This window comes from Triturus cristatus, chromosome 2_1, assembly GCF_964204655.1.
Source record: "Triturus cristatus chromosome 2_1, aTriCri1.1, whole genome shotgun sequence".
Taxonomy (NCBI): Eukaryota; Metazoa; Chordata; class Amphibia; order Caudata; family Salamandridae; genus Triturus; species Triturus cristatus.
Genome location: NC_140581.1, coordinates 467,420,432 through 467,444,586, shown reverse-complemented (window position 1 = coordinate 467,444,586; position 24,155 = coordinate 467,420,432). Strand labels below are relative to the sequence as shown.

Sequence of the window (24,155 nt, the reverse complement as noted above, 5' to 3'; positions counted from 1 at the left end):
CGAAGAATGAAAAACTGTCGAGAGGACCTGATCGAATACCGAAAACCTACAACTAATCATTGTTTGATATTTATTTATTGTCTGTTTGGGATACCCGGTTGGGCATGAGAAATATTTGTGTAATGTTGCCCCGAGACATTTTTCTTGTATTTAAGAAGCGAACCACTTAATGCAATTTGAACAGTCTCCTAGATTCTGCCTCTGTGTGGTTCCTATGATTTCTGTATCCCTGCAGTAAATAAACCTTGGTCTTTGACGCCGCCATCGAGAAGCCCGTGTCTCTGTTTGTTTGTGCACCGGGACAGGGGGAACTCAGGGGTCTTCGGGTGTTGTTTCCCTGACACCTCTGGACTCTTAAAAGTCCAGAACCTCACTACAGTACAACAAAGAATGGCTTGCATGTGTTGCATGCCAGGTGATGGTGCACCAAGTGAACGCTCAAATGAGTTTGGAAATCTAATCTGCGGACAGTCATATAGGGAGGCATCACTCACATATTTGGGCTGAATATGAGCCAAAATCAGCATAATAAACTAGCTGGGTAGCCAGAGGCTCACGAGCTGGTAGGGGAACTGCTGCTGGCATTTCCTCCTAATACAGACATGTTATGTTTAGAAGCCGATTTACGGAAAAATTAATGCATACTATATCCCAGTGGATTGTGGCAAGACAAGTGTGTGTGCATCCCAAGGGAGCAGGACAGAGTAGCTTTCTCAAATTCTGTGGATGAAGACTTCTCTTCAGGGATTCGGGATGATGTTAAAGTCAAAGGGCCCGTTTACGAGTTTGGCGGTGTAGGAGCGGGCTGCCATGCCACCACCCCGTTCCCACAACACCAAACAGGGCTGCCGGCTGCCTGCCCGATTATGAGTTTCCTTGTAGCCTGACGGGCGGTCTTTTGGCATTCACACGGTAGTGCCTTTAAAAAAGGCACAGGAATAGGGACGTCAAAGCCTGTTCCTGCACAAGCATAAACTGTAAAGTCATGCAGGAAAGGGGGTGCATGCAGACAGGTGGTGTACCATGTGCCCCCCTGCATGCATCCCATGGGCCTGAAGAAAGAGGGGGCCCTATAGGGCCCAGTTTGTTTCCTCATCGGCACCCTTTTCAATGCGTTCTCACCACCCTGGTTCGGGTCGCAGTGAGGAAACTCGTAATATGCTTGGCAGTGCCACAGCAGCACTGCCAAGCACATTGCGATGTCAAGACTGCGGCGACAGGGAGCGCGAATCCCTGACGGCTGTGGAGGTTTGTAATACGGCGGTCGGACGGCCGGTGCGCACTGCCACTGCTGCACCACCTCAGATTTGGCAATCCACAGACTGTCAAGCTCGAAATCAGACTCTAAGATAGCAGCAGCAGTAGCATAAGTGAAAGGATTGAGCTGTAGTAGACATTTGCACATGAACAATCTTCCTCTGCTCTTTCCTGGATCATCAGTGCTCTTTTTAGGTCTCACTATCTTTTATAAGACCCTTTGTTAACTTACAATGGGCTTTAATGGCATCCATTGCTTACTATTGTTTGGCCTCATTGTCATTGTCATTTTCTTACTTCTTATTCATCGGATTCCATAGACTTTCCTTCCTTTTCTTTTGTTTGACCCTACCCAGGAGCATAGACGCATCACTTTGTCCATCCAATGCTCACTTTTTCAGGCCTACTTTTTTCCTCTTTGTTTATGTACTCTACAAGAATGCATGTGTTTTCCAGCTGTCGTCTTAGTGCATTTCTCTCCTTTGTGTTCCTCCCCACATGCCGCCTGTCCACTCTCTGATGTGTGTGTGCTTTCCCCAGTCCCTCCTACCCCCTCTTTTATCTGTGTGCTTCTTCCAGACCCTCCCACCCCCACTTCGTTGTCTGTGTGCTTCCCCCTTTTCCTCCCACTCACCCTCTATTGTCTGTGTGCTTCCTCATCCCCTTTCACCCAGTCTTTGTTATCCATGTGTTTGCCGCAACCCCTCCTGCCCACCCTCCATTGTCTATGTGCTTGGCCCAGTAACTCCCGCCTAATTTCCATTGCCTGTCTGCTTACCCCAGAATCTCCAGCCTACCCTCTGTTGTTTGTGTGCTAACCCCAGCTCTTCCCGCCCACCGTCCGCTGTCCGTGTGCTCCCCATCTCCTCATGCCAGCCTTCTCCCACCATCTGCATCATACTCTACCACCCTCCCTCTCTTTGTGTTGCCTCTTCGCCAGTCATTACCATGTTTGTTTGTTATTTTCAACAAATGAGGGAGTGCATTGGGGGACAAGACAACACAGAGAAAGGAGACCGGGACAGAAGGAGAGAGGTGTAGGAAGAGTGCAAGTGAGAGGGGATGGTGCTATGATGCAGTCACACTGATGTGCTTTAAATAAAAAAAACACCAATAGCAGCGGCTGTGCCAGAGCGCTATTTTTTTGTTAAATTAAGCCATACTGCACAGCAATGAAGCTGCCGTATAGCATGGCTACAAGTCACGGTCAAAGTCATAGATGGGAAAAATTGGCTTTGCCGTGGCTTATTATTGTTTCTCTCTCCAAGGTGAGCCACTGCTTCTGCCCAGAAGTAAATCTAATCAGTTTTATATGTTTTTTCTTGGAAGACAGTGAGGTAACCAATCTTTCTGTCTACCTCCCTGCTGTTCAACAATGTGCCCTGGCTTCGACTCAGATGGGTCAATTATTCAGTTATTCAAGCTCTCCCTCTGAAAATAGTAATTTAAACAATGTTCCGGAGTGACTACATAGTGGGGCGTGAAACTACATTTCCAGGGTCTACTGGCAATGAGAACCACTCGAACAGCACATCTCTGCTTCTATGTAGAGTGGTACATTGCCAATCATTTCGGCTTTCCCTCCAAGGAGAACCATTGAACCATGTCGTGGACAAAACAAGGAGAAGACTTGTACAGCACTTCACTCTCTGATGTCTGAGCTTAGAACATTCATATGATGAGACTCACTATAAAAATATATTTCTAAATTGCAATCAGACATAGGACCTGATTACGATGTTGGGCGGGTGCAAACCGTTGCGGTTTGGGACTGCCCGGCCATAGTTCGGCCGTTCCGACTGAACAATTCGGATGCGATCAGAAACATCAATTTTTCAATGGCAGCCTGTGCGGCGGGCGAAGAAGACCTGCAGTACAAGCTGGCATTGAAAAATGGATGTTTGTAAACATCCCTGCACCATGTGGTGCCTGCCAGACGGTGCAGGGATATTTAGGGGGGGGGGCATGGGTGCCCTCTAGGCCCCATAGCGGAGGCCACGGAGGGATGGGGGCTCTGCTAGGGGCCTCCAATGTCACTTTCTGAGAGCCGACATGCTGGCTGTCGGAAAGGTCGACATGGAAAGGCTGTTGGTAAGTGACATGATAATCCCGACTGAGGAGCCGAGGCTGGCTTGCCATCATTATGGGATTGTGATTCTTTCCGATGCAGTAGCAGATGGTCACTCATCCAGATGCCTCAGCCCGCCACATCGTAATGCAGCTTGTGGACTGCAGGGCGAGATCTCGGGCGGACTGCAACCGACGGTCGGTCGGTTACGTTCCGCCCAACATCGTAATCAGACCCATAGTGTAGTTGCAGTGATTAAGTTGTGCCTGTTGTTGCAGGTGTTAGGACAACGGCCCTCATTTTTAGGGACTATGATGTATCTACCATCATCAGATTTTAACCCAGAGTTAGACAGAGTGAAAGAGAAAAGGTGAAGAGACGAAGGATGAAAAATATAAGAAAACAGTGACACATGTAGAGATCAGCGATGAAATGAACCTGAAAGCGTGACATAAACACTCATGAAGTGTAGGATGGTGGAAGGAAACGGGGTGGGTTGGAACAAAGACTAGACAGCCTTGACATTCGATCACCCCAGCATTCAGTAGCGCCGGGGCGGGCTCCTAACAAAAGCTTTGTGCCCATGCACTTGGTATTAATTTGTGTTTCTTCTCAAATTCAGTACTTTGTTGTTGTTAATTGTGCCAACTTCATATATAATTTCTTGCATAAATCTCTTTTGTGATTTGAGAGGATGAGAGAATAGGAGTGACAGGGTTTGAATCCAAAGCCCAGAGTAAAGTGTTAGGTGCTAAGGATGCAGTCGCGGCCGGCATGACTTGCGGGGGGCACTTGGGGGGTTCGCGCTGGGGGTTTAAATAATATACCTTTCCGGGTCCTCGGATGTCGCCGCTCCTGGCCAGGTCCCGTTTTCCTGCGTCTATTGGGAGACCATTTGCTCCATGTAGGCTGCATAGAGAAGGGAGAGTGGTAATGACTTGTTTGGTCAGCCTCAGAGGGCCGATCAAACAGTCAGGGCCCGCAACATTGGGAAAGCCACTACTCAGCCCCGCTTGCCCACCCATCCGCCCCCAACCAGGCATACCCTTCTGCTTTCTCGCAGTGCGAGAAGCAAAAACATAAAATTGTAGTTTTACCAATGCAGTGGGGCGATGCTCCTCCACCCTAATGGACGAGCCGCCCCGTTAGGATTTTGCCCTGAATGCTAATTGCACAACACAAAAACACTGACAGGGGAGAAAGGGGAAGCTGTGGAAGACTGAGGAATGGAGAATCTGAAAGTTAGACCACTAATCACTGCATGATGCGTGCTTTCAGTTGCAGTACACTTCCGGGTCACTAGTGTCAGAGCACATATAATCTCATTGCGCACAGATATCTTTGTCTGGCAATGATTTGTAGTTGCGTTGGCTCGCCACTTCAATCAGTTCCCAAGGTTCAAACTGGTTCTGCATCCCTCATGTTTTTATTTTTCCCCTTTACTGTTTCCCTCTCATAGCCCTTCCGTGACGCAATTATTTTTATTGTTGTATCTTTTGTTCACTTGTATTTTGTAGCCCAACGGTCTGCTGCTGATTCTCCATTGCCTGGGCATGCTGGGGAGCAATGCCTTTATCTGGGTAGACATCTGTTTTCAAGACCCCGCAGTACGCCCAGGGTTCGGGTAAGTTTGTGATTACTATTGGGGTTCAGGTCTCACTATCTGTACTATACATTAATCCTAACCGCCTGCTGATCTCTACCTCTTCACATACTTATTTAGCCTTTTCTCTACATAATATCTGAGAGTGAATGTGCGGTAAAATCCAGAAGCAGACACCACTGCACTCCAGGTTTTGCCAATACTGACTTGCAACAGCAAGCACTCCTGTGTCTCCCCTCTCCCTTCCCTGTTTTCCCCCTCCTTCTCTGCTGAGGTATTGTACTGGCAGTGCCAAGAGAGAGAGAGTCGGGGACACTGGGACTTTCAGAAGATCTTTGCCTTCAGTCAAAGAAGATTTCCAGACCGCCTCATCAGACCAGATCCTGTCGGGAGTCTACTTCAGGGAATAGCTCAAGCCATTGTTAAAATTTGGGGAGATTTGGGAATGGCCTTTCTGTTGAATCTTCTAAATCGATCCCCCGCCCCCCTTTTAAGCACTAGTCGGATAATGGATTATTTTCCCGTTCTTATCAGCAATGGGGAGGAGATAGTTTAACTGGGGGCTCATCGACAACAAGAAGATCATCCCTCACTCCTTTAGCCGCACCTGAAATATACTCCGGCAAACCCTTTGAATTTACAGTGATTTTTGACACAGTGTCAATTACACTTTTTGTCAATGCCCCAGTTAAAGTTATTTTAATTTTGTCCTACCTTAAAAAGGAAGTGTTGACTAGGGTGACTCCCTTGATCACAAATAAGAGTCTATAGCAGGGTCATTATGAACAATTCATGTCTCACTCTACAGCAATGTGTGGGAAGACACAAGCCTTGCAGATGACCCATAAGGGGCTTCTTGTGCCAAGACAAGGTAACCGAGAGCTTGTCTCTTATATCAGTTCATTTTATCAGTTAAGGCCTGATGCTGCTTGGAAACATGAGGCAGCTGCTGCTGGCTTTTTTCAAGGCCTTTTGGGAGAGTTAAAAGGCGCCCTCCCTTTGGTTGAATCTCCCAATACTAATGCAGCCCGCATAGATTTGACTCTACAAGCTTGAGAACAAAACAAAGAAGGGAAAAAGTAGAAGAGAAGGCTTTCGGGATGTACCTGTTACTCGTCCGCCATAGACATTTGTGAAGAGAAATATGTCTGCGAAGCCAGTGCAGCCGCGAGGGTCAGGAAGACTTACCTTGGAGGAATGGAAGAATCAACGTAAAAAGGACTTATTGTGATACTGCAGGCCATTATGTTTATAGTCCATCGGAAAATGAGCCTATTTGTCCCTTGAAGACAGACCTACGGTGAGCACATCAAATAATGACCAGTCTGTCCTTTCAAAGTTCAACTTTTTTCTGCAAGTACCCATCACGGTGCGAGGAGGTCCCATTACCCTCCATACATTAGTTGATTCTGGTGCATCTGGTTGATTTATGAATCATGCTTTGCAGCTGCGGTACATCATACCCACTGCCACCAAGGAGGAGCCTAAAAACATCAATTGAGTTTATGGCACTTACCTCCTGCCTGGAGTAGTGCAAGAAGAAACCAAACCGATACTTATGAGTACAGTCTGCTGACATGTTGAAACCATTTGGTTTCATACTTTAGACTCTCCTACATTTCTTATCATAAAGGAAACTACTTGGCTCAATCTCCATTGTTTTTTTTAAAAAACATATTTTATTAAGCTTTTACACATCTTATACAATTAAGACATAGCTAGTAAATCCATGTGTCTGTTATGTACCTTCACAGTACTGCAATTGTATTCTTCATATAACAACAAGTATAATTTTACAATACTACTATGAACCAAGATCTTGGTATCTCATTTACATTCGTATTATTGGCTCAGTCTCCATAACCCAGTCATTGACTGTCAGGTTCCATCTGCTTTCTTTTCTGTACCTTATTGTTTAAAGAAGTGGTGCACAACAGTGAAAAATTCACCAAATCAGGAATTAAAGTGTTTTGCCTTCAAAGACTGATGGCCATAGATAAGGAAAAACCCAAGTTCAATAAAGATGAGTTTCCCGCAGCCATATAGGGAATTTGCCATATTTTAATTGGAAAAAGGTGCTGACAGCTTGCCACCTCATCAACCAACAGCTGTGCCATAGACTCAGGTCCCTGGAGAAAAGATTCTACATTGAAGAATTTGTCACCTGATGGATTAGGACGATGAGGGGCTTAAACAGTACTTAAAAGAACATCTCAACAAATATCCATTAAGTGTTCAACATCACTGTTTGAAATGGGCCATTTTTGCAGGATCACCCCAGATGTTTACCTGCGGTAGCTGAACCTGTGTCTTTTTCTTGACATTAGGACTCTGTGCACTTCTCCCTGGCCAACCAGTGGTAAAGTTTAAACATTGCAAAATTGGCCTTCACGTGATTGGCACATTTAATTTACATGTAAGCCCCTAGTATAAGGTACTACATGTATATATGGCCTTGTAAATTAAATGTTACTAATATGTTGCGGCACTTATTGTGCCACCCATTAATGTAGCCCTTTAAAACACATGTGGGTGTAGATTTAAAACTGCCATTTTGACTGGCAAAACAAACCTTTTGCCAGACCTAAACATTACTTTTTAGTACTTATAAGTCACCTCTAAGATAGGCCATAAATACTCAAAGGGCAGGGTGCATGGTATTTAAAAAACAGGATATGTATATTTAAAGATTGACATGTTCTGGCATTGTAAAATCCTGAAGGTCGTTCTTCACTGTGGCATGGGTGGCCTGCCATAGACTAACATCGGTTTACCTCGCAGGCTTGGTTTGTGTATTTGCTGCTGGGGCTGACACGGAGAACTTGATTGCTGAACTGGGAGGCAGAGGACATTTTTACTTGATTTTAACCACCTCAGGACTGCGAGGACCAGGGCGCTTTGCTGCCTGCTGACCTGCCGCACCTGGTTCCTCTTCCCGACTCCTCCCCTCGCATCCACTTAGCGCCTCGCGGCCCCCTCTTCGCGGGAGCCGCTCGCAGGCTTGGTTTGTGTATTTGCTGCTGGGGCTGACACGGAGAACTTGATTGCTGAACTGGGAGGCAGAGGACATTTTTACTTGATTTTAACCACCTCGGGACTGCGAGGACCAGGGCGCTTTGCTGCCTGCTGACCTGCCGCACCTGGTTCCTCTTCCCGACTCCTCCCCTCGCATCCACTTAGCGCCTCGCGGCCCCCGCTTCGCGGGAGCCGCTCGGAGGCTTGGTTTGTGTATTTGCTGCTGGGGCTGACACGGAGAACTTGATTGCTGAACTGGGAGGCAGAGGACATTTTTACTTGATTTTAACCACCTCGGGACTGCGAGGACCAGGGCGCTTTGCTGCCTGCTGACCTGCCGCACCTGGTTCCTCTTCCCGACTCCTCCCCTCCCATCCACTTAGCGCCTCGCGGCCCCCGCTTCGCGGGAGCCGCTCGCAGGCTTGGTTTGTGTATTTGCTGCTGGGGCTGACACGGAGAACTTGATTGCTGAACTGGGAGGCAGAGAACATTTTTACTTGATTTTAACCACCTCGGGACTGCGAGGACCAGGGCGCTTTGCTGCCTGCTGACCTGCCGCACCTGGTTCCTCTTCCCGACTCCTCCCCTCGCATCCACTTAGCGCCTCGCGGCCCCCGCTTCGCTGGAGCCGCTCGCAGGCTTGGTTTGTGTATTTGCTGCTGGGGCTGACACGGAGAACTTGATTGCTGAACTGGGAGGCAGAGGACATTTTTACTTGTTTTTAACCACCTCGGGACTGCGAGGACCAGGGCGCTTTGCTGCCTGCTGACCTGCGGCACCTGGTTCCTCTTCCCGACTCCTCCCTTTCCTTATATTAGTCGTTCCCTGTCTCGCGTGAGTGGGACGCGTGCGGGGCGTAGTCCGGGGCTAAGCCCGGGCAAAGGGCGGGCCCTCTTAGGCCCTCAGAGGCCAGGAGAGGCCGGGCTGGGCCAAATCCCTTACGTCCCTATTGTGTTGTATAGATTGTTTCCCAGCATTGTTGCTATGGCCCAGAGTCTGGCCAATGTTATTGTAGAAAAGCCGGGGGGGTTTTCAACTGGCACTCTTGATAGTTATTTCACAAGGGTTCCCACTGATCAAGACAGGGAGTTAATATTAGAAGAGCGTAGGGTGGAGCGTCGTCGCTCGATTGATTGCTTGAAAAATTGGGCTCCAAAAGATCTTATGCCTCAGTCTCTCCCCCCTAGTGGAGGATGCCCTAGTGGTATTGACGACCTTATATTTCTTGAGAGCGCCCCTCTATTGTTACGTGATTCCATATGTACTCCTACCCCTCTAATTGACCAGTCTGGTAGTCATTCCACCCCTCCTAGCCTTAGTGCACTAACTGTTAATTTAACTAATCCAACTACCAGCAGGGGTAAACCTGATCGATACAAGATGATTAAATCAAACCCGCCCAAGGCTCATGGTCCCCCTCCAGGCAAAAGAAGACGTAAAGGGGGTGCATTTCAAAAACTTAAGATTAGTCATAAAGATTTTGGCAGACATCCTAAGCCGGACACTAGAATAGACCAGGCGCCAGTTGCCGTATTAGACAATCTTCATAAACCTACCCATATTGACAAGTAAGCTAGCTCCATTACACTCACTGTCTTTTCTGCTGATTCTGTATTGAATACAGCACTCTCCACCCTTCTACCAGATAGCATGGAACAACTAATTAGGTCCCTCGTTTCTCCAATTATTGAGGGGCTAAAGAGGGTGGAGAAACGTCTTGAGGTTATTGAGTCGGCTATTAGGAGCAAGGATGTTGCAACTAGGGATATTGTGGGTACGGTGTTGTCCCCTTTAAACTTGGGTGTACAACCAAATAGCCCAGCCCCTAAAGCTACAACAGTACCTCCTAATTTAGCAAAACCCCATCAACAAAGGCCACCTCCCCCAATGATGGTAAATAAACCAGCTATAATTCCCGTAAACGAACCTATGTGAGGTACAGATAATGTATCCCCAGGAAATTTGCAGGAGGGGGCGGGGAGCACCAGATATACAAGGGTTCCAACGAATAAAGGTCCAATAGTTTAACTCCCCCCTGAAGCTGTGCCTTATGTGGTCGTCTTGACGGGGGTCCCCATATTGACAAATAACAAATGGGAAGGGTTTGCCCAGTTAAAAAACAAAATCATGCACTGGCTTAGTATATACAGACCTATAACAAACAACATCAATGGTGAAATAGTGCATGTTCGGCGACTCCCATGGCTGGGTGGCAGAAGTAAAGATCTTGAGGGAGATGTAGTCGTGGTTAATTTTAGAGATCCACGAGTCAACTATATCCTAAATTGGCCTTCGGGTAATGGAATGAACTCCATCATACCTCGTGCTTTGACATACTTCTATCCAAGATCACTGGTGTTTCCTACAACCTATTTAAGTGGTCAAGCACCCACTTACCCGAATTATTTAGCTCCTTTTGACACGGGGCGCCTTGTACAAGCACAACACTCAGTACCTGTTGTTGATCCCTTTAGGTGGAATACTGTTCCTCTAAGATTTAACACAAATACTAATAGGGGAATGGAGCATTTAAGACCTTTTACACACTTGGAGACTGAAAATAGGTTCGATGTGTTTACAGATATGGAAGGGTGCGATTGAAGATTACAGCAGTTGCGGGGTTCGAGGGCACCCCTTATTGATTCATCTAGCAAACAAGTAGTTGGGTTTGATCCCCTTACTGATCGAGACTCCATAATTGTACATGATAACATTTCTAGGGAGGAGGTTTTAACGGTTGGTGAGATTTGTGTCACAGACGGAAATGGCTCAATTACAACTTCTAACGTACCACCGCTTCCATTTGTGCCAGGCAGGAAAGATCCTAACAAAGGTGGGGTTGGGATTGGAAGCTTAATGTCATGGAATATAGCGGGCTTGCGTTACAAACATGAGTCGCAAGAGTGGGTTGACTTTGTCAATGGTTTTGATATCTGTATATTCCAAGAGACATGGGTGTGCGAACCCATGTTCCTGCAGGGCTTTTTGAACTATTCTGTGCCAGCCACTAAGGGTAAAAAGGGCCGGCCTATGGGAGGTTTGACGATTTGGGTCCGGCAAAACCTGTCTTTAAATATAAGAGTTATCGAGACAGGGAGTAGGGACATCCAACTCATAAACCTAGATTTGGGATCGCTAGGGTGCCTTGACCTATACAATGTATATATTAGGGGTAACAAGGGTGGAAAGTCAGAAGCCTTAGCTTCCTTGGTTGCTCTCCTAGACACCCATTCCCCGGCTAACAATATTATAATTGCTGGTGGCTTTAATCGTACATTTGAACCTCTAGATATAGGTGATGACTGTCTAGGGATAGATGAAGATAGGCATTGGAGTGTCCCTCCACTTGACTTAGATCCGATAAAGCGATGGTCCGATGACATCATTTGCCTAAATGCCATCTGCCTGGAAAGAGGCCTCCGTGCGTTGAATGGGAGAACTAAGAGCGATAGGATGGGAGCTTGCACCTTTGATAACAACCGGAGCAGGAGCAGGATAGACTATGTCATGTGCAACCTGGAAATATGGAACTTGGTTAATGATATGGTGGTTATCCATAGGTTGGAAAGTGATCACGATCCTTTGTGTATCTCCCATGGATGGTGGACGTTGTCTAGTGGGAACGGTCGAACAGCGTGGGAACGTCTCCCTCTACCAGTTTCCTCCAATAACACACGCCAGCTAAAATGGCCCCGTGTATTGGCCAACCAAGACTCTATAGCTAGTATAAATAGGGAGGTGGATAGAGCTATCGAGGCCTTGGAGCAGGCTGTTGCTGTTACCCAGGGGTCACAGGAAGTGACAATAATCCATGATAAACTCTTTCTAACTATCAAGTCACATTTTCAGAAGGCAGGTAGGGTTAACAAATGCAGGGCCCCTAACACGACTGCGAAGTGGTATAATGCACAGTGCAGGATGGCAAGGTTGGCCCTGGGCAGCGCCATTAAGTCCAGGGACCTGGTGTTAATTCGTGGTGCTAGAAGCAATTATAAAAACTGCATAGCTGCAGCAAAAAAGGAGTGGGACGAGAGGCACTGGAGAGAGTTGCTGGAAGCCTGCGGCCCAAAGGACACCAGGCTTTTCTGGAGTATTGTTAGATGGGGGAGAGGCGGTGTGCCCGATTGCCCTGACAATAATGTCCCGGAGGAGGATTGGGTCAAATACTTTAAACCTCAATATGCTGATCCTAATCCTGGCAGGGAGATGGAAGGGTTTAAGGATGTCTACCCAAATGAGCCATTTTTTAGCCTCAATGAGGTTCTGTTGGCTCTAAGTGTTGTATCGTCGGGTAGAGCCCCTGGGATGGATGGGGTACCGGCAGATCTCTTTATTTATGATAGGGATAGATGGGGCAGATACATCCTACTCCTCGCTAATGCAGTTGCCCAAGGAGCACCGATACCGTTGAGTTGGAGGGGTTCAATCATCATTCCCATATTCAAGAAGGGCGATAGGGGATCGCCTGGGAACTATCGGCCAATCAGCCTGATAGCGACAATACAAAAGGTTGTGGGGAGGATGGTTGTAAATAGACTCATGGAATGGGTGGATGAGCACAATGCATTATCACCCTACCAAGCAGGGTTCCGGAGGGCTACTAGCAGGATAGACCAGGTGTTCCGTTTTACTATGGTCCAATGGCGGACTGTGGCGCTGGGTGGAGGCAGCTTGTACGCTGCTTTTGTAGACTTGCGGGCTGCCTTTGACCTGGTGCCTAGGTCCAAGTTGTGGTCTGAAATAGGAAGCCTGGGTCTGCCTGACGACTTGTTGACTATGGTTATGCGGTTACATGCAGATAACTTCGCTAGGATACAGTGGGGCACGCAGGGCGAGACTACTGATGATTTCCCAGTAGAACGGGGCGTGCGTCAGGGTTGTGCGATGGCCCCGCTGCTCTTTTCTTTATTTATTAATGGGGTAGTAGTCAGAATGCTGGCCTCGAATGTGGACGCTCCTTCGTTGGCGGGCATCAAGATTCCGATCTTGATGTTCGCTGACGACACGTTGATCCTGTCTAAGACCCCTAGTGGCCTACAAAGTGCTCTCTGTATTTTTGACGATTTCTGCGGGAATTATGGCCTGGAAGTAAACGTGGCAAAGACCAAACTTATGTTTTTTAACCCGCATCGCAGTGCCAGACCCAGGCTGTTTTTGAGTCAACGCCCCCTGGATGTAGTCAGAGCCTTCACTTACCTGGGCGTTCATATAACCGATGATTTAAGATGGGCTCAGCATATTGAACTGGCTGCCCTAAAGCATAGGCAAGTGTCTGGAATCCTTGGGCTTGAGCATATGAAATCACAGTCGAAACCCATTGCACCAGTTTTGAAGGTGTATGAAGCAAAATCTTTGGGATCTGCACTATATGGTGCAGAATTGTGGGGATTTGGTAACCTTAACACGATGCAGATGTCTGAGAATAAGTTTCTTAGGTCATTAGTCGGTCTCCCTAAAAGTACACCTTAGATACCAATGAGATATGATCTGGGAAGGGAGGCTGTAGGGGATCTGGCAAGATTACGCCCGATCTTGTATTGGAGGCGTCTCTGGTCTACACCAGAACTTAAGCACTATGCTGAGGGCTTTGCAGCAGTGATTAAGGCTGATGTTTTTCACAAGATCCAATGGTTGACCAAACTTAGAGCATTGTTATGTACGCTTGGGCTAAAGATGCTATGGGATACCCCACATGAAGCTGTCTTCCCTAGTAAGCAAGCAATTAAGGAATTGTACTGGGCCTATGTGTCCGAACAGGCATGGAGAAAATCTGATGCAGGTTCTATGTCTGGTCGTTTTTTGGAGGTCAAGTCCCTCCCTATACTAGAATCATTTTGGGACATTATAACTAACCCAAGAGACAGGAAACTTTTTTTCCAACTGAGGATAGGCGCCCTCCCCTTAAGGTCTTTAACCGGGAGATGGAGGGGGTCCACTGATATTACCTGTCCCGCTTGTGGAATAACAAAGGAGTCCATTGGGCATTTCTTGTTCTCCTGCAAGGCCTATACTGCCCCTCGGCGTACTTGGTTAGCACCGGCTTGCAGAAATTTAAACATTTCCAATGGTACTGTAGCTATGAGAATCATCTCCACTAGTTCCTGTCTCCAAATGACTGTTGCAACCGCCAAATTCTTGGGTTGGGCATGGTCTATTAGACAGAGCACCGTTGCCTAGGAGTTAACCGTCTAGATGATGTGATACTGGGATTGTGCAAATTTATTGTAACTATGCTTATCTCTTTTTTTTTTTTTAAATTTATTGTTTTTATGATGTATGATAATAACAATTATTGTGTGTATTGCTTTTATGAGAAATTCTCGAATAAAGCTCTTTGAATGGCTAAGTGTTAAATTCAGTTTGGGAACAGCTAGAGAAATACTTATTCCACTCATTTTAATTGTAATTTAAAATTCTCTTTAGTGGTGAAGTTGGAGTTTAAATTGATATTTTGATAATGCCACTTTTACAAAATTGCATTTTCCTGCCTAAGCCAATGTGCCTTTTTGCTAGTGTCCAGGGTCACCTGACTATTAACGGTTCTCCTGTGGTGTGACTTGTATTCCTTCCAGACAGTGGAGAAAAGGGCCTTATGTGAGAGGAAGTGTATTCCTCTGCTGAGCAGGACGACCGGGGTGATGGTGGTGGGGGCGGGGGGGATGCATCCACTCCCTTTCTAAGCTTCAAAATGTTAGCCTGAGAGCTTTACTCAGCCCCTTTCTGACTTCAGACGATGCATACCCTGTCTCTGGCAAATGAAGCTCACACCTAGGTCTGCCTGCCTTTGCATCACTAGACAGACAGGAACCATACTCTGTAGAAGTGGAAGAAGTGTCAAGAACCAGTTTTAGTGATAGACATTGGGGTGTCCACCCACCCACGGTGTCGCACTGGGCATAAATGTGGTTTACCCAGAACCTGAAGGACTGCCCTGCTGTCCAAAGAAGGAAGACTTGACCTGCTTGCCTAGAACCCAGGAGCCCAGAAGTTGTTCCAATGGTCTGTGGGCTGATCTCTTGTTTGAGCTACAGGGACTTAGCAAGCTTCCAGAGGCCTTTACTGCTTCCCAGCTGACCAGACCCAACGGAACTTGACCTGGCCCCCTCTTTGGCCTCTGTGGGAGTGAGTCCTAACCCCCAAGTGGTGTCCTCAAGGTCATGGACCCTTGGCTGGAGACTCTGTACTTCAGCCTGCTTAACTAAAGGTTTCACTGGATCCAGCCCAGAGTGGTGCAGAGCGACGCAGATTGACGCTTCAACAGCACCTCGCAGCCTCTTATCAATTGTTTCACTAGATACACCGCAGAGACACAGAGCCTCCCATAGCAGCACCACACAGCACCTGATCTGCGGCTGCACCGGATCCAGCTCAGAGCACTGCAGAATCCCACATTACAGTACCGCACAACCCCAGCACTAAGAACAGAATGTACAACTTGCAGTGGGCTGAACCTGGTCAAGTACCCAGCCCGCGCTCCATCACTTTGAACTTTTGCCGGTTCGGCGCAACCAGATACCTGCAGTTGGCACTTTGCTTTCACTTTGCTACTGTTTGAATACTGCACAAATACTTTACACATTGCCTCTGTGTTAAGCCTGACTTATTTTGTGTCATGCTGCAGAGGATTAAGGACTTGTTTATTTAGTGACTTTTGTGGTTTATCCTGACAAGGATTGTGATTGTTTCTTGAAGTGGGTCCTCCCTCCTCCAACAAAAAACCCAATTTCTTACAGTCACCAGCTGGAGTTACAATCTTTTTTTATATCAAAACCAAATGAGTAATACAGACCTGCGACCACAGAAATAGAAAGTCCTCCACCTGCCCTGTTGATAGATGGGCCTTCAAAATATAAGGTGGAATCAAGCAGGTGTGGCCGGCACAAGTAACAGCGGTGGGGCAGGGCCGGGGCGGGAGGGAGTGGGAGGAGTGGACAGATGACAAGATAGGGAAAGTAAAAAAAAACAAAAAAAACCACCCTGTGCTCGCCACATCACTGAGTAGACGATGCCGTGAGCCCAAGGTAAGTGATTTTAAAAAAAAATGTTTTACTTTCCCTATCCTGTTGTCTGTCCACTCACACTCCCACCACCCCGTCCTATTGCCACACCGCTGTTACCTGTGCTGGCTGCGCCTGGAATCAAGATCAGTTGCAGGATTTGATGGCTGAAATGGGTATGATGTTTCTGAAAGGTCCTCGAAGCCAGCCTCTTTTGTTCAATCACCTCCTTTGCTTAATTTGTAAAATATGAAGTCCAGGTGCTCAAATGTTTGTTGGAGGCCACACCTCATTTCTCCTAGCTCCACCCACATCCTCCGCTGGCTCCACCCACTTACTCTATTGGCTCCACCCACATCCTCAACTGGCACTGCTAAAAGTCAGATGTAATACCCGATCTACATTTCAGCAAGGGAGCCTTCCTCACAATAAGGTTTGGATAGGAGGTTCCCTGCCCTGTGAATTTTTTTTAAAAGATTACATTAAAATGCATTTAAACTAAAGCACAATTTTGGATTAAGTTAGCTAAAATTACTAGTGCATTGAAAAGGGACACTAGAAATATTCCAGTGCTCTATGTGCCGATTTGGGGAAAGGACAATACTGGGGTATAGGGCATAGTAGCTACACATTTGTCTCTAATGATTGGCACTTGTGTCATCAGCTTTTCACTGTTTTTAATCCTGATAGCTGAATAAAGTTACAATATAGCTAACCTTGTAGCCAGTTTTAACTTCTCACATTACAGCACTGCACCCTTTTTCTCCCACACACACAACAGCCCACATAGGGGTTTAGTATACCCTGCCTGATTCAACAAAAACATCCCTGAGCTCCTCCCTCGTAGAGAGGGGGTTGTAGCTCACACGAAGACTAGGTATTTCGTGTGAAGAGGCACCCCCATGATGAAGCATGACACCTTTGGTGTGTGTGGGGAACCTTCCTGAAAAGGGAATCCCCCAATTCTGCATGACATTCCTCTTCTAAACGGAACACCTCTTCCCCTGCCCGCTTTCCCACCACTGCCCAAAAACATGTTTCGTGAACATAACTCTTTCAAGAACACTTTTGTGAATGCACAAGTGGCCGTTGCCCAACTATTCCTAAATAAGCATTGCACAGACTAATACATACGTCCAGCAGTTGAGATGTGTCCAGAGTTTCTTATAGCTAGACTTTTACCAGTAAAGTATTTTTCTCTGAGAAGGGTGGAAACTCTAGCACTGTATGTTTCTTCAATGAACTAGAAAATTGTACCAACTACACTTTGTAGGTATCCCCCATCCCCTAGCTCTGTTATTGTGACATGATTTCTTCCTCGTGTGTTCACAGCCAAACTTAAATTGAGTTTACAAGCCAAATTTGGCGTTTGAAGAAGAGGAAGCAAAAATAAGAGCGTGTCCCGAGATGAGGAAAAGGAGGCAGTGTCGGCAGCACTGGACGTTGTTCGAGTCCAATTCCTATCCCCTTGTCGTCTATGGCTATCAGCTCGTTCCTCTCTATACCCCGGGGTTTGGACCCACCCTCCGTCCGTGGGCTCTGGCAGAAGCGGAGGTCTCCCTGTTTGTACCAATCCGCAAATGTTTGAATTTATATACATTGAAACATTAAAATCTTCTCTTTACTGCCGGACTTACATGCAATGAAACAATATTTGGCTCCATTTAAGAGGCTATTTTTAACTTCTGAAGGCCACGCGAGGGATGTGTGCCAGATTCAGGTTGTTAGCGGCTGGGGGAGAAACTCTGAGTGGACTCTTGCGGTGAATAAGTCTATTTAACAGAAAGGAGAGAGTGCGGTCAAGTCTACAGTAAGTAGGTATTTCCGTAGAGTCACTCAAGACATGAAGAGTCCACGGGGCCGCCTGTTTAATCTAAATGCTCAGGTGGCGCGCAGGCTTCATTATCCCCCTCAGCCAGGACTAGGAGACTGGAAGGGCAGGGGCCGGGCCTTTAACTTAACCCAGGCCTGATTGCAATGATATCATTTATAACCCCGTCCAGGCGGCGAGCACTCCCTCCCCGCTCCCCCATGGTTGTTGCCATCGCTGCACGCTTTTCCCTTAATAAGCACTTGACCACTTCTTGGTGCCTGAAAAGGTCGCAGTTTTATTTTCACAACAAACATTTTGGTAACAGGAAATCTTCATGTTTCAAATTTCAACATTCCTGGTCTTACTATGGTCCTTCAATGACCATGTTTCACTTTTATCTATTGTTCATTATTTTCTCTATTCGCATTCTGGACCAAGCCGCCTCAATTGCCTGGGAGAGGAGGGAGGGGCCCCACTCCCTGTGTTTCGATTCACGGGTCTAGGCTTCAACTTGCTACCGATTTGGAGGGTGTCCCTTTCTGGGCATGCCCGGGCTGCAAGTGCCGTCCCGCTCGTCCTGTATCCTTTCGGGGCCCTCCCTTCTCCCCGTGGTCTCTGCCGTTTGGCATCCCAAGGACCTTACTTGAGCATCTACTCTATTTTCTTGCGGCTGGGTCCTTGTCATCTTCTCCGTCTGTACCCCTGCCGTAAGGCATCCCCGGGGTCCTGCGGGAGTGTCATCTCTGTTCTTTCTCTGGCGGCACGCCGCCCAATGGCTCCCCCAGTCATGAGGCATCCAAGGACACTGTGCGAGCCTTTCATCTATCTTCTAGTAATTTCGTTCTCTACTAGGTTCCTCGTGTCCGCTCCGCCACGCTCTCTACGGTTTTTCGATCGGAGGGAGCTCCCCCCTTAGCTCGGCCTAACCTCGCTACCTACTTGCCACCTCCTAGCTCGAATATGCCTACGATGTTCCGCGTGAACTTGTCTATTCCTATCCCTGTGCGGTATACCTCCTCCTCCAGGTGTTACCCTGACTACTACCAGTCTATGAACCTGTGCTGCCTGACATCCACCCCTGGGCCTTGTCAGCTTTGGCCCTGGTGGTGTTTAGCTCTCTTCTGGATTTTTTCTATGCCCTCTAGCTTCGCCTCCTCTAACTATGATTAGTGCGTGGAGCAGGTATACTGGACTAGCTTTTCGTAATTGACATTAGGGGCATTGTTTTGCCCATTTTTGCAGCCAGGCTGGCTGCTTGGTGGCGTATGCCTCAGCGCAAATCGTAGGAATATGTCGTCATGCCATTGATTGTAAGCGGATGGTCATGCCTCTCACGGGCAGAGATTCCCTGCCTCAATTTGCAGAAATCCCTCGCTATGCAGAATAATTATTTCATTTCTCGATAGAGATGCACCTGTATTCTGTCTCAAAGCACGTCTTTACTACCCTTCAGCCGCTAGGAAGGACGTGGCCCCCACTTTGCGTCCGTTTACGCGGTACTTGAAGCTGTATGGTCCACATTTGCTCCCTTTACCACCTCCGCCCCGCTTTTCTCCCTAGTTCAGTTGGGCGTTCCTGAGGTTGGCCATTATGCTTCTGGGTGCCACGAGTGGTGCGTGCCCCGACGAGGCCTTGCAGGATGCTGCCCTCCCATCGCCAGGCCCGTTTGCTGGCATCTGGCCTCAGCTGTGTATCTGTTCCCACGCCAATCTGGATTGTTATAGCCCCAGGCGGTCTTGGTCCCTTCCTGCTGTTTTTATGCCTTTTAGACCAGGTTGGTGTACTTTTTCTTACAGGGGCCCTCCCCTAGCCGAAAAGCGTATTCCCCAGGGTCTTAACTTGACCATCGCCCTGACCATGGGTAGCTTTTGTACAGCCCTGTCCGGGTTTTGCTCTTTTCGAAAATTATACTATTTAATATGACAACAAGAATTGGGTTGTCCTACACACCTCAGGAACACACCGCTCTCACTTCATGTATGCCCCACTATTCATGGTACCACCACTATGCGTATTTTTTTTTTGTTTTTTTGCTCTGTTTGTTTTTACCAACTTGTCCTTTAACTGCAGTGACCTGCAACTCACAGATCTTTGTTTAATAAAGAAAGAAGAATCAAAATGTTTTGGTTGTATAACAGAATACCATAGCCCCGAAACATCGTCTGAGAGAACATCTCTTAAATATTGCTTACTGCAATATCGTCTCATTGGATGTAGAATTTCTATTAACTCCAATAGGGCAATATATGTTAACAATATTTTGCACACCAAATTTATGTGAGAAGATATTCTGACAACTATAGGCTAGTTGCACATCCGCTGGACACTATACATCTGGTTTGTTCTAGCTAATGAAGGTCTCTCAAGAGCCAAACCTCCCTGTGTATTCCATGTAAGTGTGTTTATCGCTGCTAGTTTGGTAACTTAATATGGTTGTACAGGTTGAGTCTCTTCTGAATGGTATTTTGTAAGGTACTGGGACTTGTGAGGTAATTGGGTCGTTTGTCATGGCTGTGCTACACCAGCATTGAACCTTTGAACCCTGCTATTTATCTATTGGAGGTGGATGGATTGGTTTGGCATCGCACCTCTGGTGGAGCACACCAGAGTGGGCACCTTGCGGCATAATGCCGACATAAAGACTCTTGATTCTGGGAGCCAGGATGTCATAAGCAAGCCACAGTTTTTAGTTTACGATCTCATTCCTGGTGCCTCTAGCCTTGCATCTGCTGGGGAATGTTTGTCCCCAATATACCAAAATACCGCTCCCGTCAGACGAATAAATCCTTGTCATCACAAAGCTTCAAGTGATTTCAACAATTGAAGCCACCTCTGCATGCCCGAACCCATGCCCGTCCGTTAAGTTACGGAGGGACTGCGTGCTCTGCCCAGAGTCTGGAAGTTGCCAACGCTTTATTCGCTAGGCCACCTCTTCTCCCCCTCGATCAATCTCAGAGCATGGTAATAGGCCACACCTCTTGGCACTGCCTTGCTCTCTGGGTAATTAACCTCCCAATGTGCTAGCCCGGTGCTTTTTTTTTTATTGTTCTATTTTTTTTTTTATTTTTTATTTTTTTTATTATTGTTTAACTCTTCCCTCGCGCCCCGTGCACCCTTAGTGCGCCTGTGTACCGCTGGGGGGCCTAGGAGACCCCCCCCCCTCATGATTCGACCTATATTTGGCCTAAAAGTCAATTCCCTGCCCTCGAAATCGCCATGTGCGCGTTTCTCGCCTTAAACGCGGATCTTTCTAACTGGGAGGAGAATGCCGCTGTCGCCGTGACTCTCGCGCGCTAGTACCCGGGCACGTGGATATTCGATGGTGTCTGCGGCGGGAACATGCACGCCACACCTTTTTGTAAAATGTTAGGCACGGAGAGTTTGCGGGATTTGCCCCGAGTCACAGGATGTTGAGCGTCCCTGCCGAGACTTGAACCTGGTTCCCCTGCTTTGAGCTCAACTGCTCTAACCGCTAGGCCACATGCACGTCTCATTTTTCCATATGTCAGGGTGGGAATTATGTTATTTCGATATCCGCAGACAGCCTGTCGGGGAAATCACCTTCATTCAAAAAATGGACTACATGGGAGGCAGCGTTGCCTTAGCTACGTGCTCTAAAATAATCGACAGTGGCTTGCCTCGAATGAGATAATGCAACCTTTTACCCAGTTATTCTAGTGTCGCCATGCAAAACATTATGACAATTGCAAGCCTCAGAATCGGGCGACGTCCTCTGTCACTGAAAATTAATTATAAACCCCTCATTATGCCGCAAATTTTACATTTCAGAGGGAAGTGTTCGCAGGTGTGCAGTCGATGAAAAAATCGGCCACGCTGAACTCTATCTTCTTCCAGGGCCGGCTTAGGGTGGAGCGGCCGGTGCCGCCGCACCGGGTGCTAGCTTCCTGAGGGCGCCGTGTTTGAAAGTTTATTAAGCCTTTGCAGCACCTGCTGCAGCGTTTCTACCCGCCGGCAATTACCCGGCACCGCATAAATGTCAAGAAAAACTTGTGCGATTAATTATCTTCCTGGAGGGAGATCAGTGTTTTGTAAGGTTGAGGTTTTGACTTAGTGAAGTTAGTGCAGAGGTTAATATGCCTGCTGCAAAGAACGTGTACCAACTAGATTACAGACTGCATATGATGTAAACAGATCAGCAGATTACTGCTTTCAAAAGAGACATCTTTTCGTTACTTGCAATTTATAACTTAAAGTCCCAATATAGAATAGTGAGCTATTAACTTTCATCCCCGAACTGCATATACATCGCAAAATATACATTACTAGCACATTCCTTAATGTTGCAAAAAGTGCTTAATTTGGCTATAAATCCCTTCTTATTTTTAAAGAAAAACTCAACTACGCTGTTTCTTTTCCGACTCTGCGTGCGTGCTTCTCCACACCAAGCGCTCGTAAACTATAATGCCTACCAGTATGAATGACATGTGACTCCTACAATTTCCGTCCTTTGGCTTATGTATCAATTCCTATACACGAATTTACACCTATGATTGATTGTCTCTTTGTAATGCGTGTGTGACGGAAAGTGCTCGGACCCCTACACTGGTATGAAGGCGCTATATAACTAATTCAATGCATCTGCGAGAGTGTGGTTATGGTGCCTTGGTCACTGTTAAAGGGAGCTAGTGAGCGAATGCGTGGTGGAGGTGGTCCTTGGGGGGGGGGGCGCCAACAAACATTGTTGCACAGGGCGCCACCAGCACTAAAAACCGGCCCTGTCTTCTTCACAGAGCGGTTCACAGAGATTGGACCCAGGCCGGGAAGGCTCAGGACTGTTTACCGGGCTCGAAACCTGCTCCGCCTTTTCGAGGTCGACCCACCACGTAAGGTCACATTCTTTCTATTATCAATGCCGGGGTGGGGTACTTAGCGATTGTGAGTAGGCTGGCCGCAACCCTTCTTACCAAACTGAGTCGGCCGTACCCTAGCTCCGCGCAGCCCCGCTCCTTACCTTTTTCACTTAATGTTCCTTCCGGGCTCGTTATGGGGGCACTGCCGCCCGCACCAGTCTTCCTCCTTTCGGGGGCACCGCCGCCCGCACCGACCCACGCGTGGTTCGTGTACTGCCGTGCTTTTACCCAGTTGCTGCTCAAAGTCTGCCAACCGCCCCGGGGTGGGTTTTCGCGAGTACCGCTGTTCTGGCTCCAGGTGCCTCCGGGTGGCGGTACCGGCGTACTGCCCAGTCTCGATCCAACTCCTCGCAAACCCCCGGCCGTTGCTCCTGTTGCTCCGGGCACCACCGTATTGGTTTCAAGTGCCCGTGAGTCCTGACTCTGTGGTGGACCCTGCCCGTAACCTCGACAATAGATGGGGCGGGGTTGGAAGTCGCCTTTTTTCTTTCCGACCAAAGGCGCGAAATGCCATATAGCGTCCTTGCGTCGTCCTCTTCTCCGGTCAGCTTCCCCGGCATTCCTTTCTGTCTCTGCCTTCCGTGCGGTGGCGTGGCTTTCCGTCTTCGCTGCTAAGGCGCGAAACCCCCTGATACCGTTGTTCCTTTCCTTCTTCCTGCCTCAGGCGTGTATACCACAAAGGCCCCCAGCGACGCCGCGCAATGGCCGGAAGGTAAGGTCTATTCCCAGGTCTTTACTAGGCAAATGGGGGTAACAGGGTACTTCTCTGGGAAGCAGGCAGTGTCCGTTGCCACCCGTAGGCCCCCCGCTTGCGCCTCTTGGTTTATGCTGCTCACGGCGGAGGCGGCTCCACTCCTCCCGCGCTTTTCCACAGAGAGTCGTCCGGCGGTACTTGCGGCCAGCTGCTTCGCTCCCTTTTGAAAGGCGCTGAGACCGCCCGCTGCCGGCGCTGCCGTTGGGGAGGGAAAGCCGATGCCTGGGCCCCCTTTAGTTTGGACCACGGTTGTGCACGCTCCCCCGGGTCTTACGCTGCTCACGAAGGGGGGGCGATGGTCGCCGATGGTCGCCTCCAGGTATGCCCCCCTTCTCTTCTACTTCTTACGCAAGGGGGAGGCTTGAAATGAGATTTCCTGGGCCGTTGGCCCCTCTTAACCTCCCCCTTGCCTGCCTTTCTCGCCCCCTGATTGGGGGGGGAGCTTCCTTTGTTTGCGGGCCTATCCATGCCCTCCCCGGCCTAGCCGGGTTTCCTAATTGTGGGGGCGTGGCGTGGGGGGGTCCCGCCACCGGCCGGCGTTCTACCCAGGCCTCCATCGGGTCCGGCTTTGCCTTCCCCGGCCCGGGTCTTTTTGTATGGCTAGACCAGGGCTCTGGGCAACACCAATTGTTTAGATTGTGGAGCCGGAGCTACCACGGTGACCGCCATGCGTTGCCATCACACTAGGGGGCATATTATCAAGACAGGCGATAAAATTATCGCCGCTTTAGCGGCAGAAAACTGCCGCTAAAACGGCGATAATGGGCTTGATAATAT

The 24,155-nt window shown here is 48.1% G+C and overlaps 1 protein-coding gene across 1 annotated transcript in view; it reads left to right on the top strand.

Annotated features, from left to right (window-relative positions):
- The window catches only part of LOC146865487 (uncharacterized), an 82,095-nt gene that overhangs the window by 12,026 nt on the left and 45,914 nt on the right, over positions 1 to 24,155 (top strand). The window contains exon 3 of the mRNA XM_085640744.1: positions 4,843 to 4,949. Coding sequence (XP_085496870.1) covers positions 4,843 to 4,949 — 107 coding nt within the window. The remainder of the gene's footprint in view (positions 1 to 4,842; positions 4,950 to 24,155) is intronic.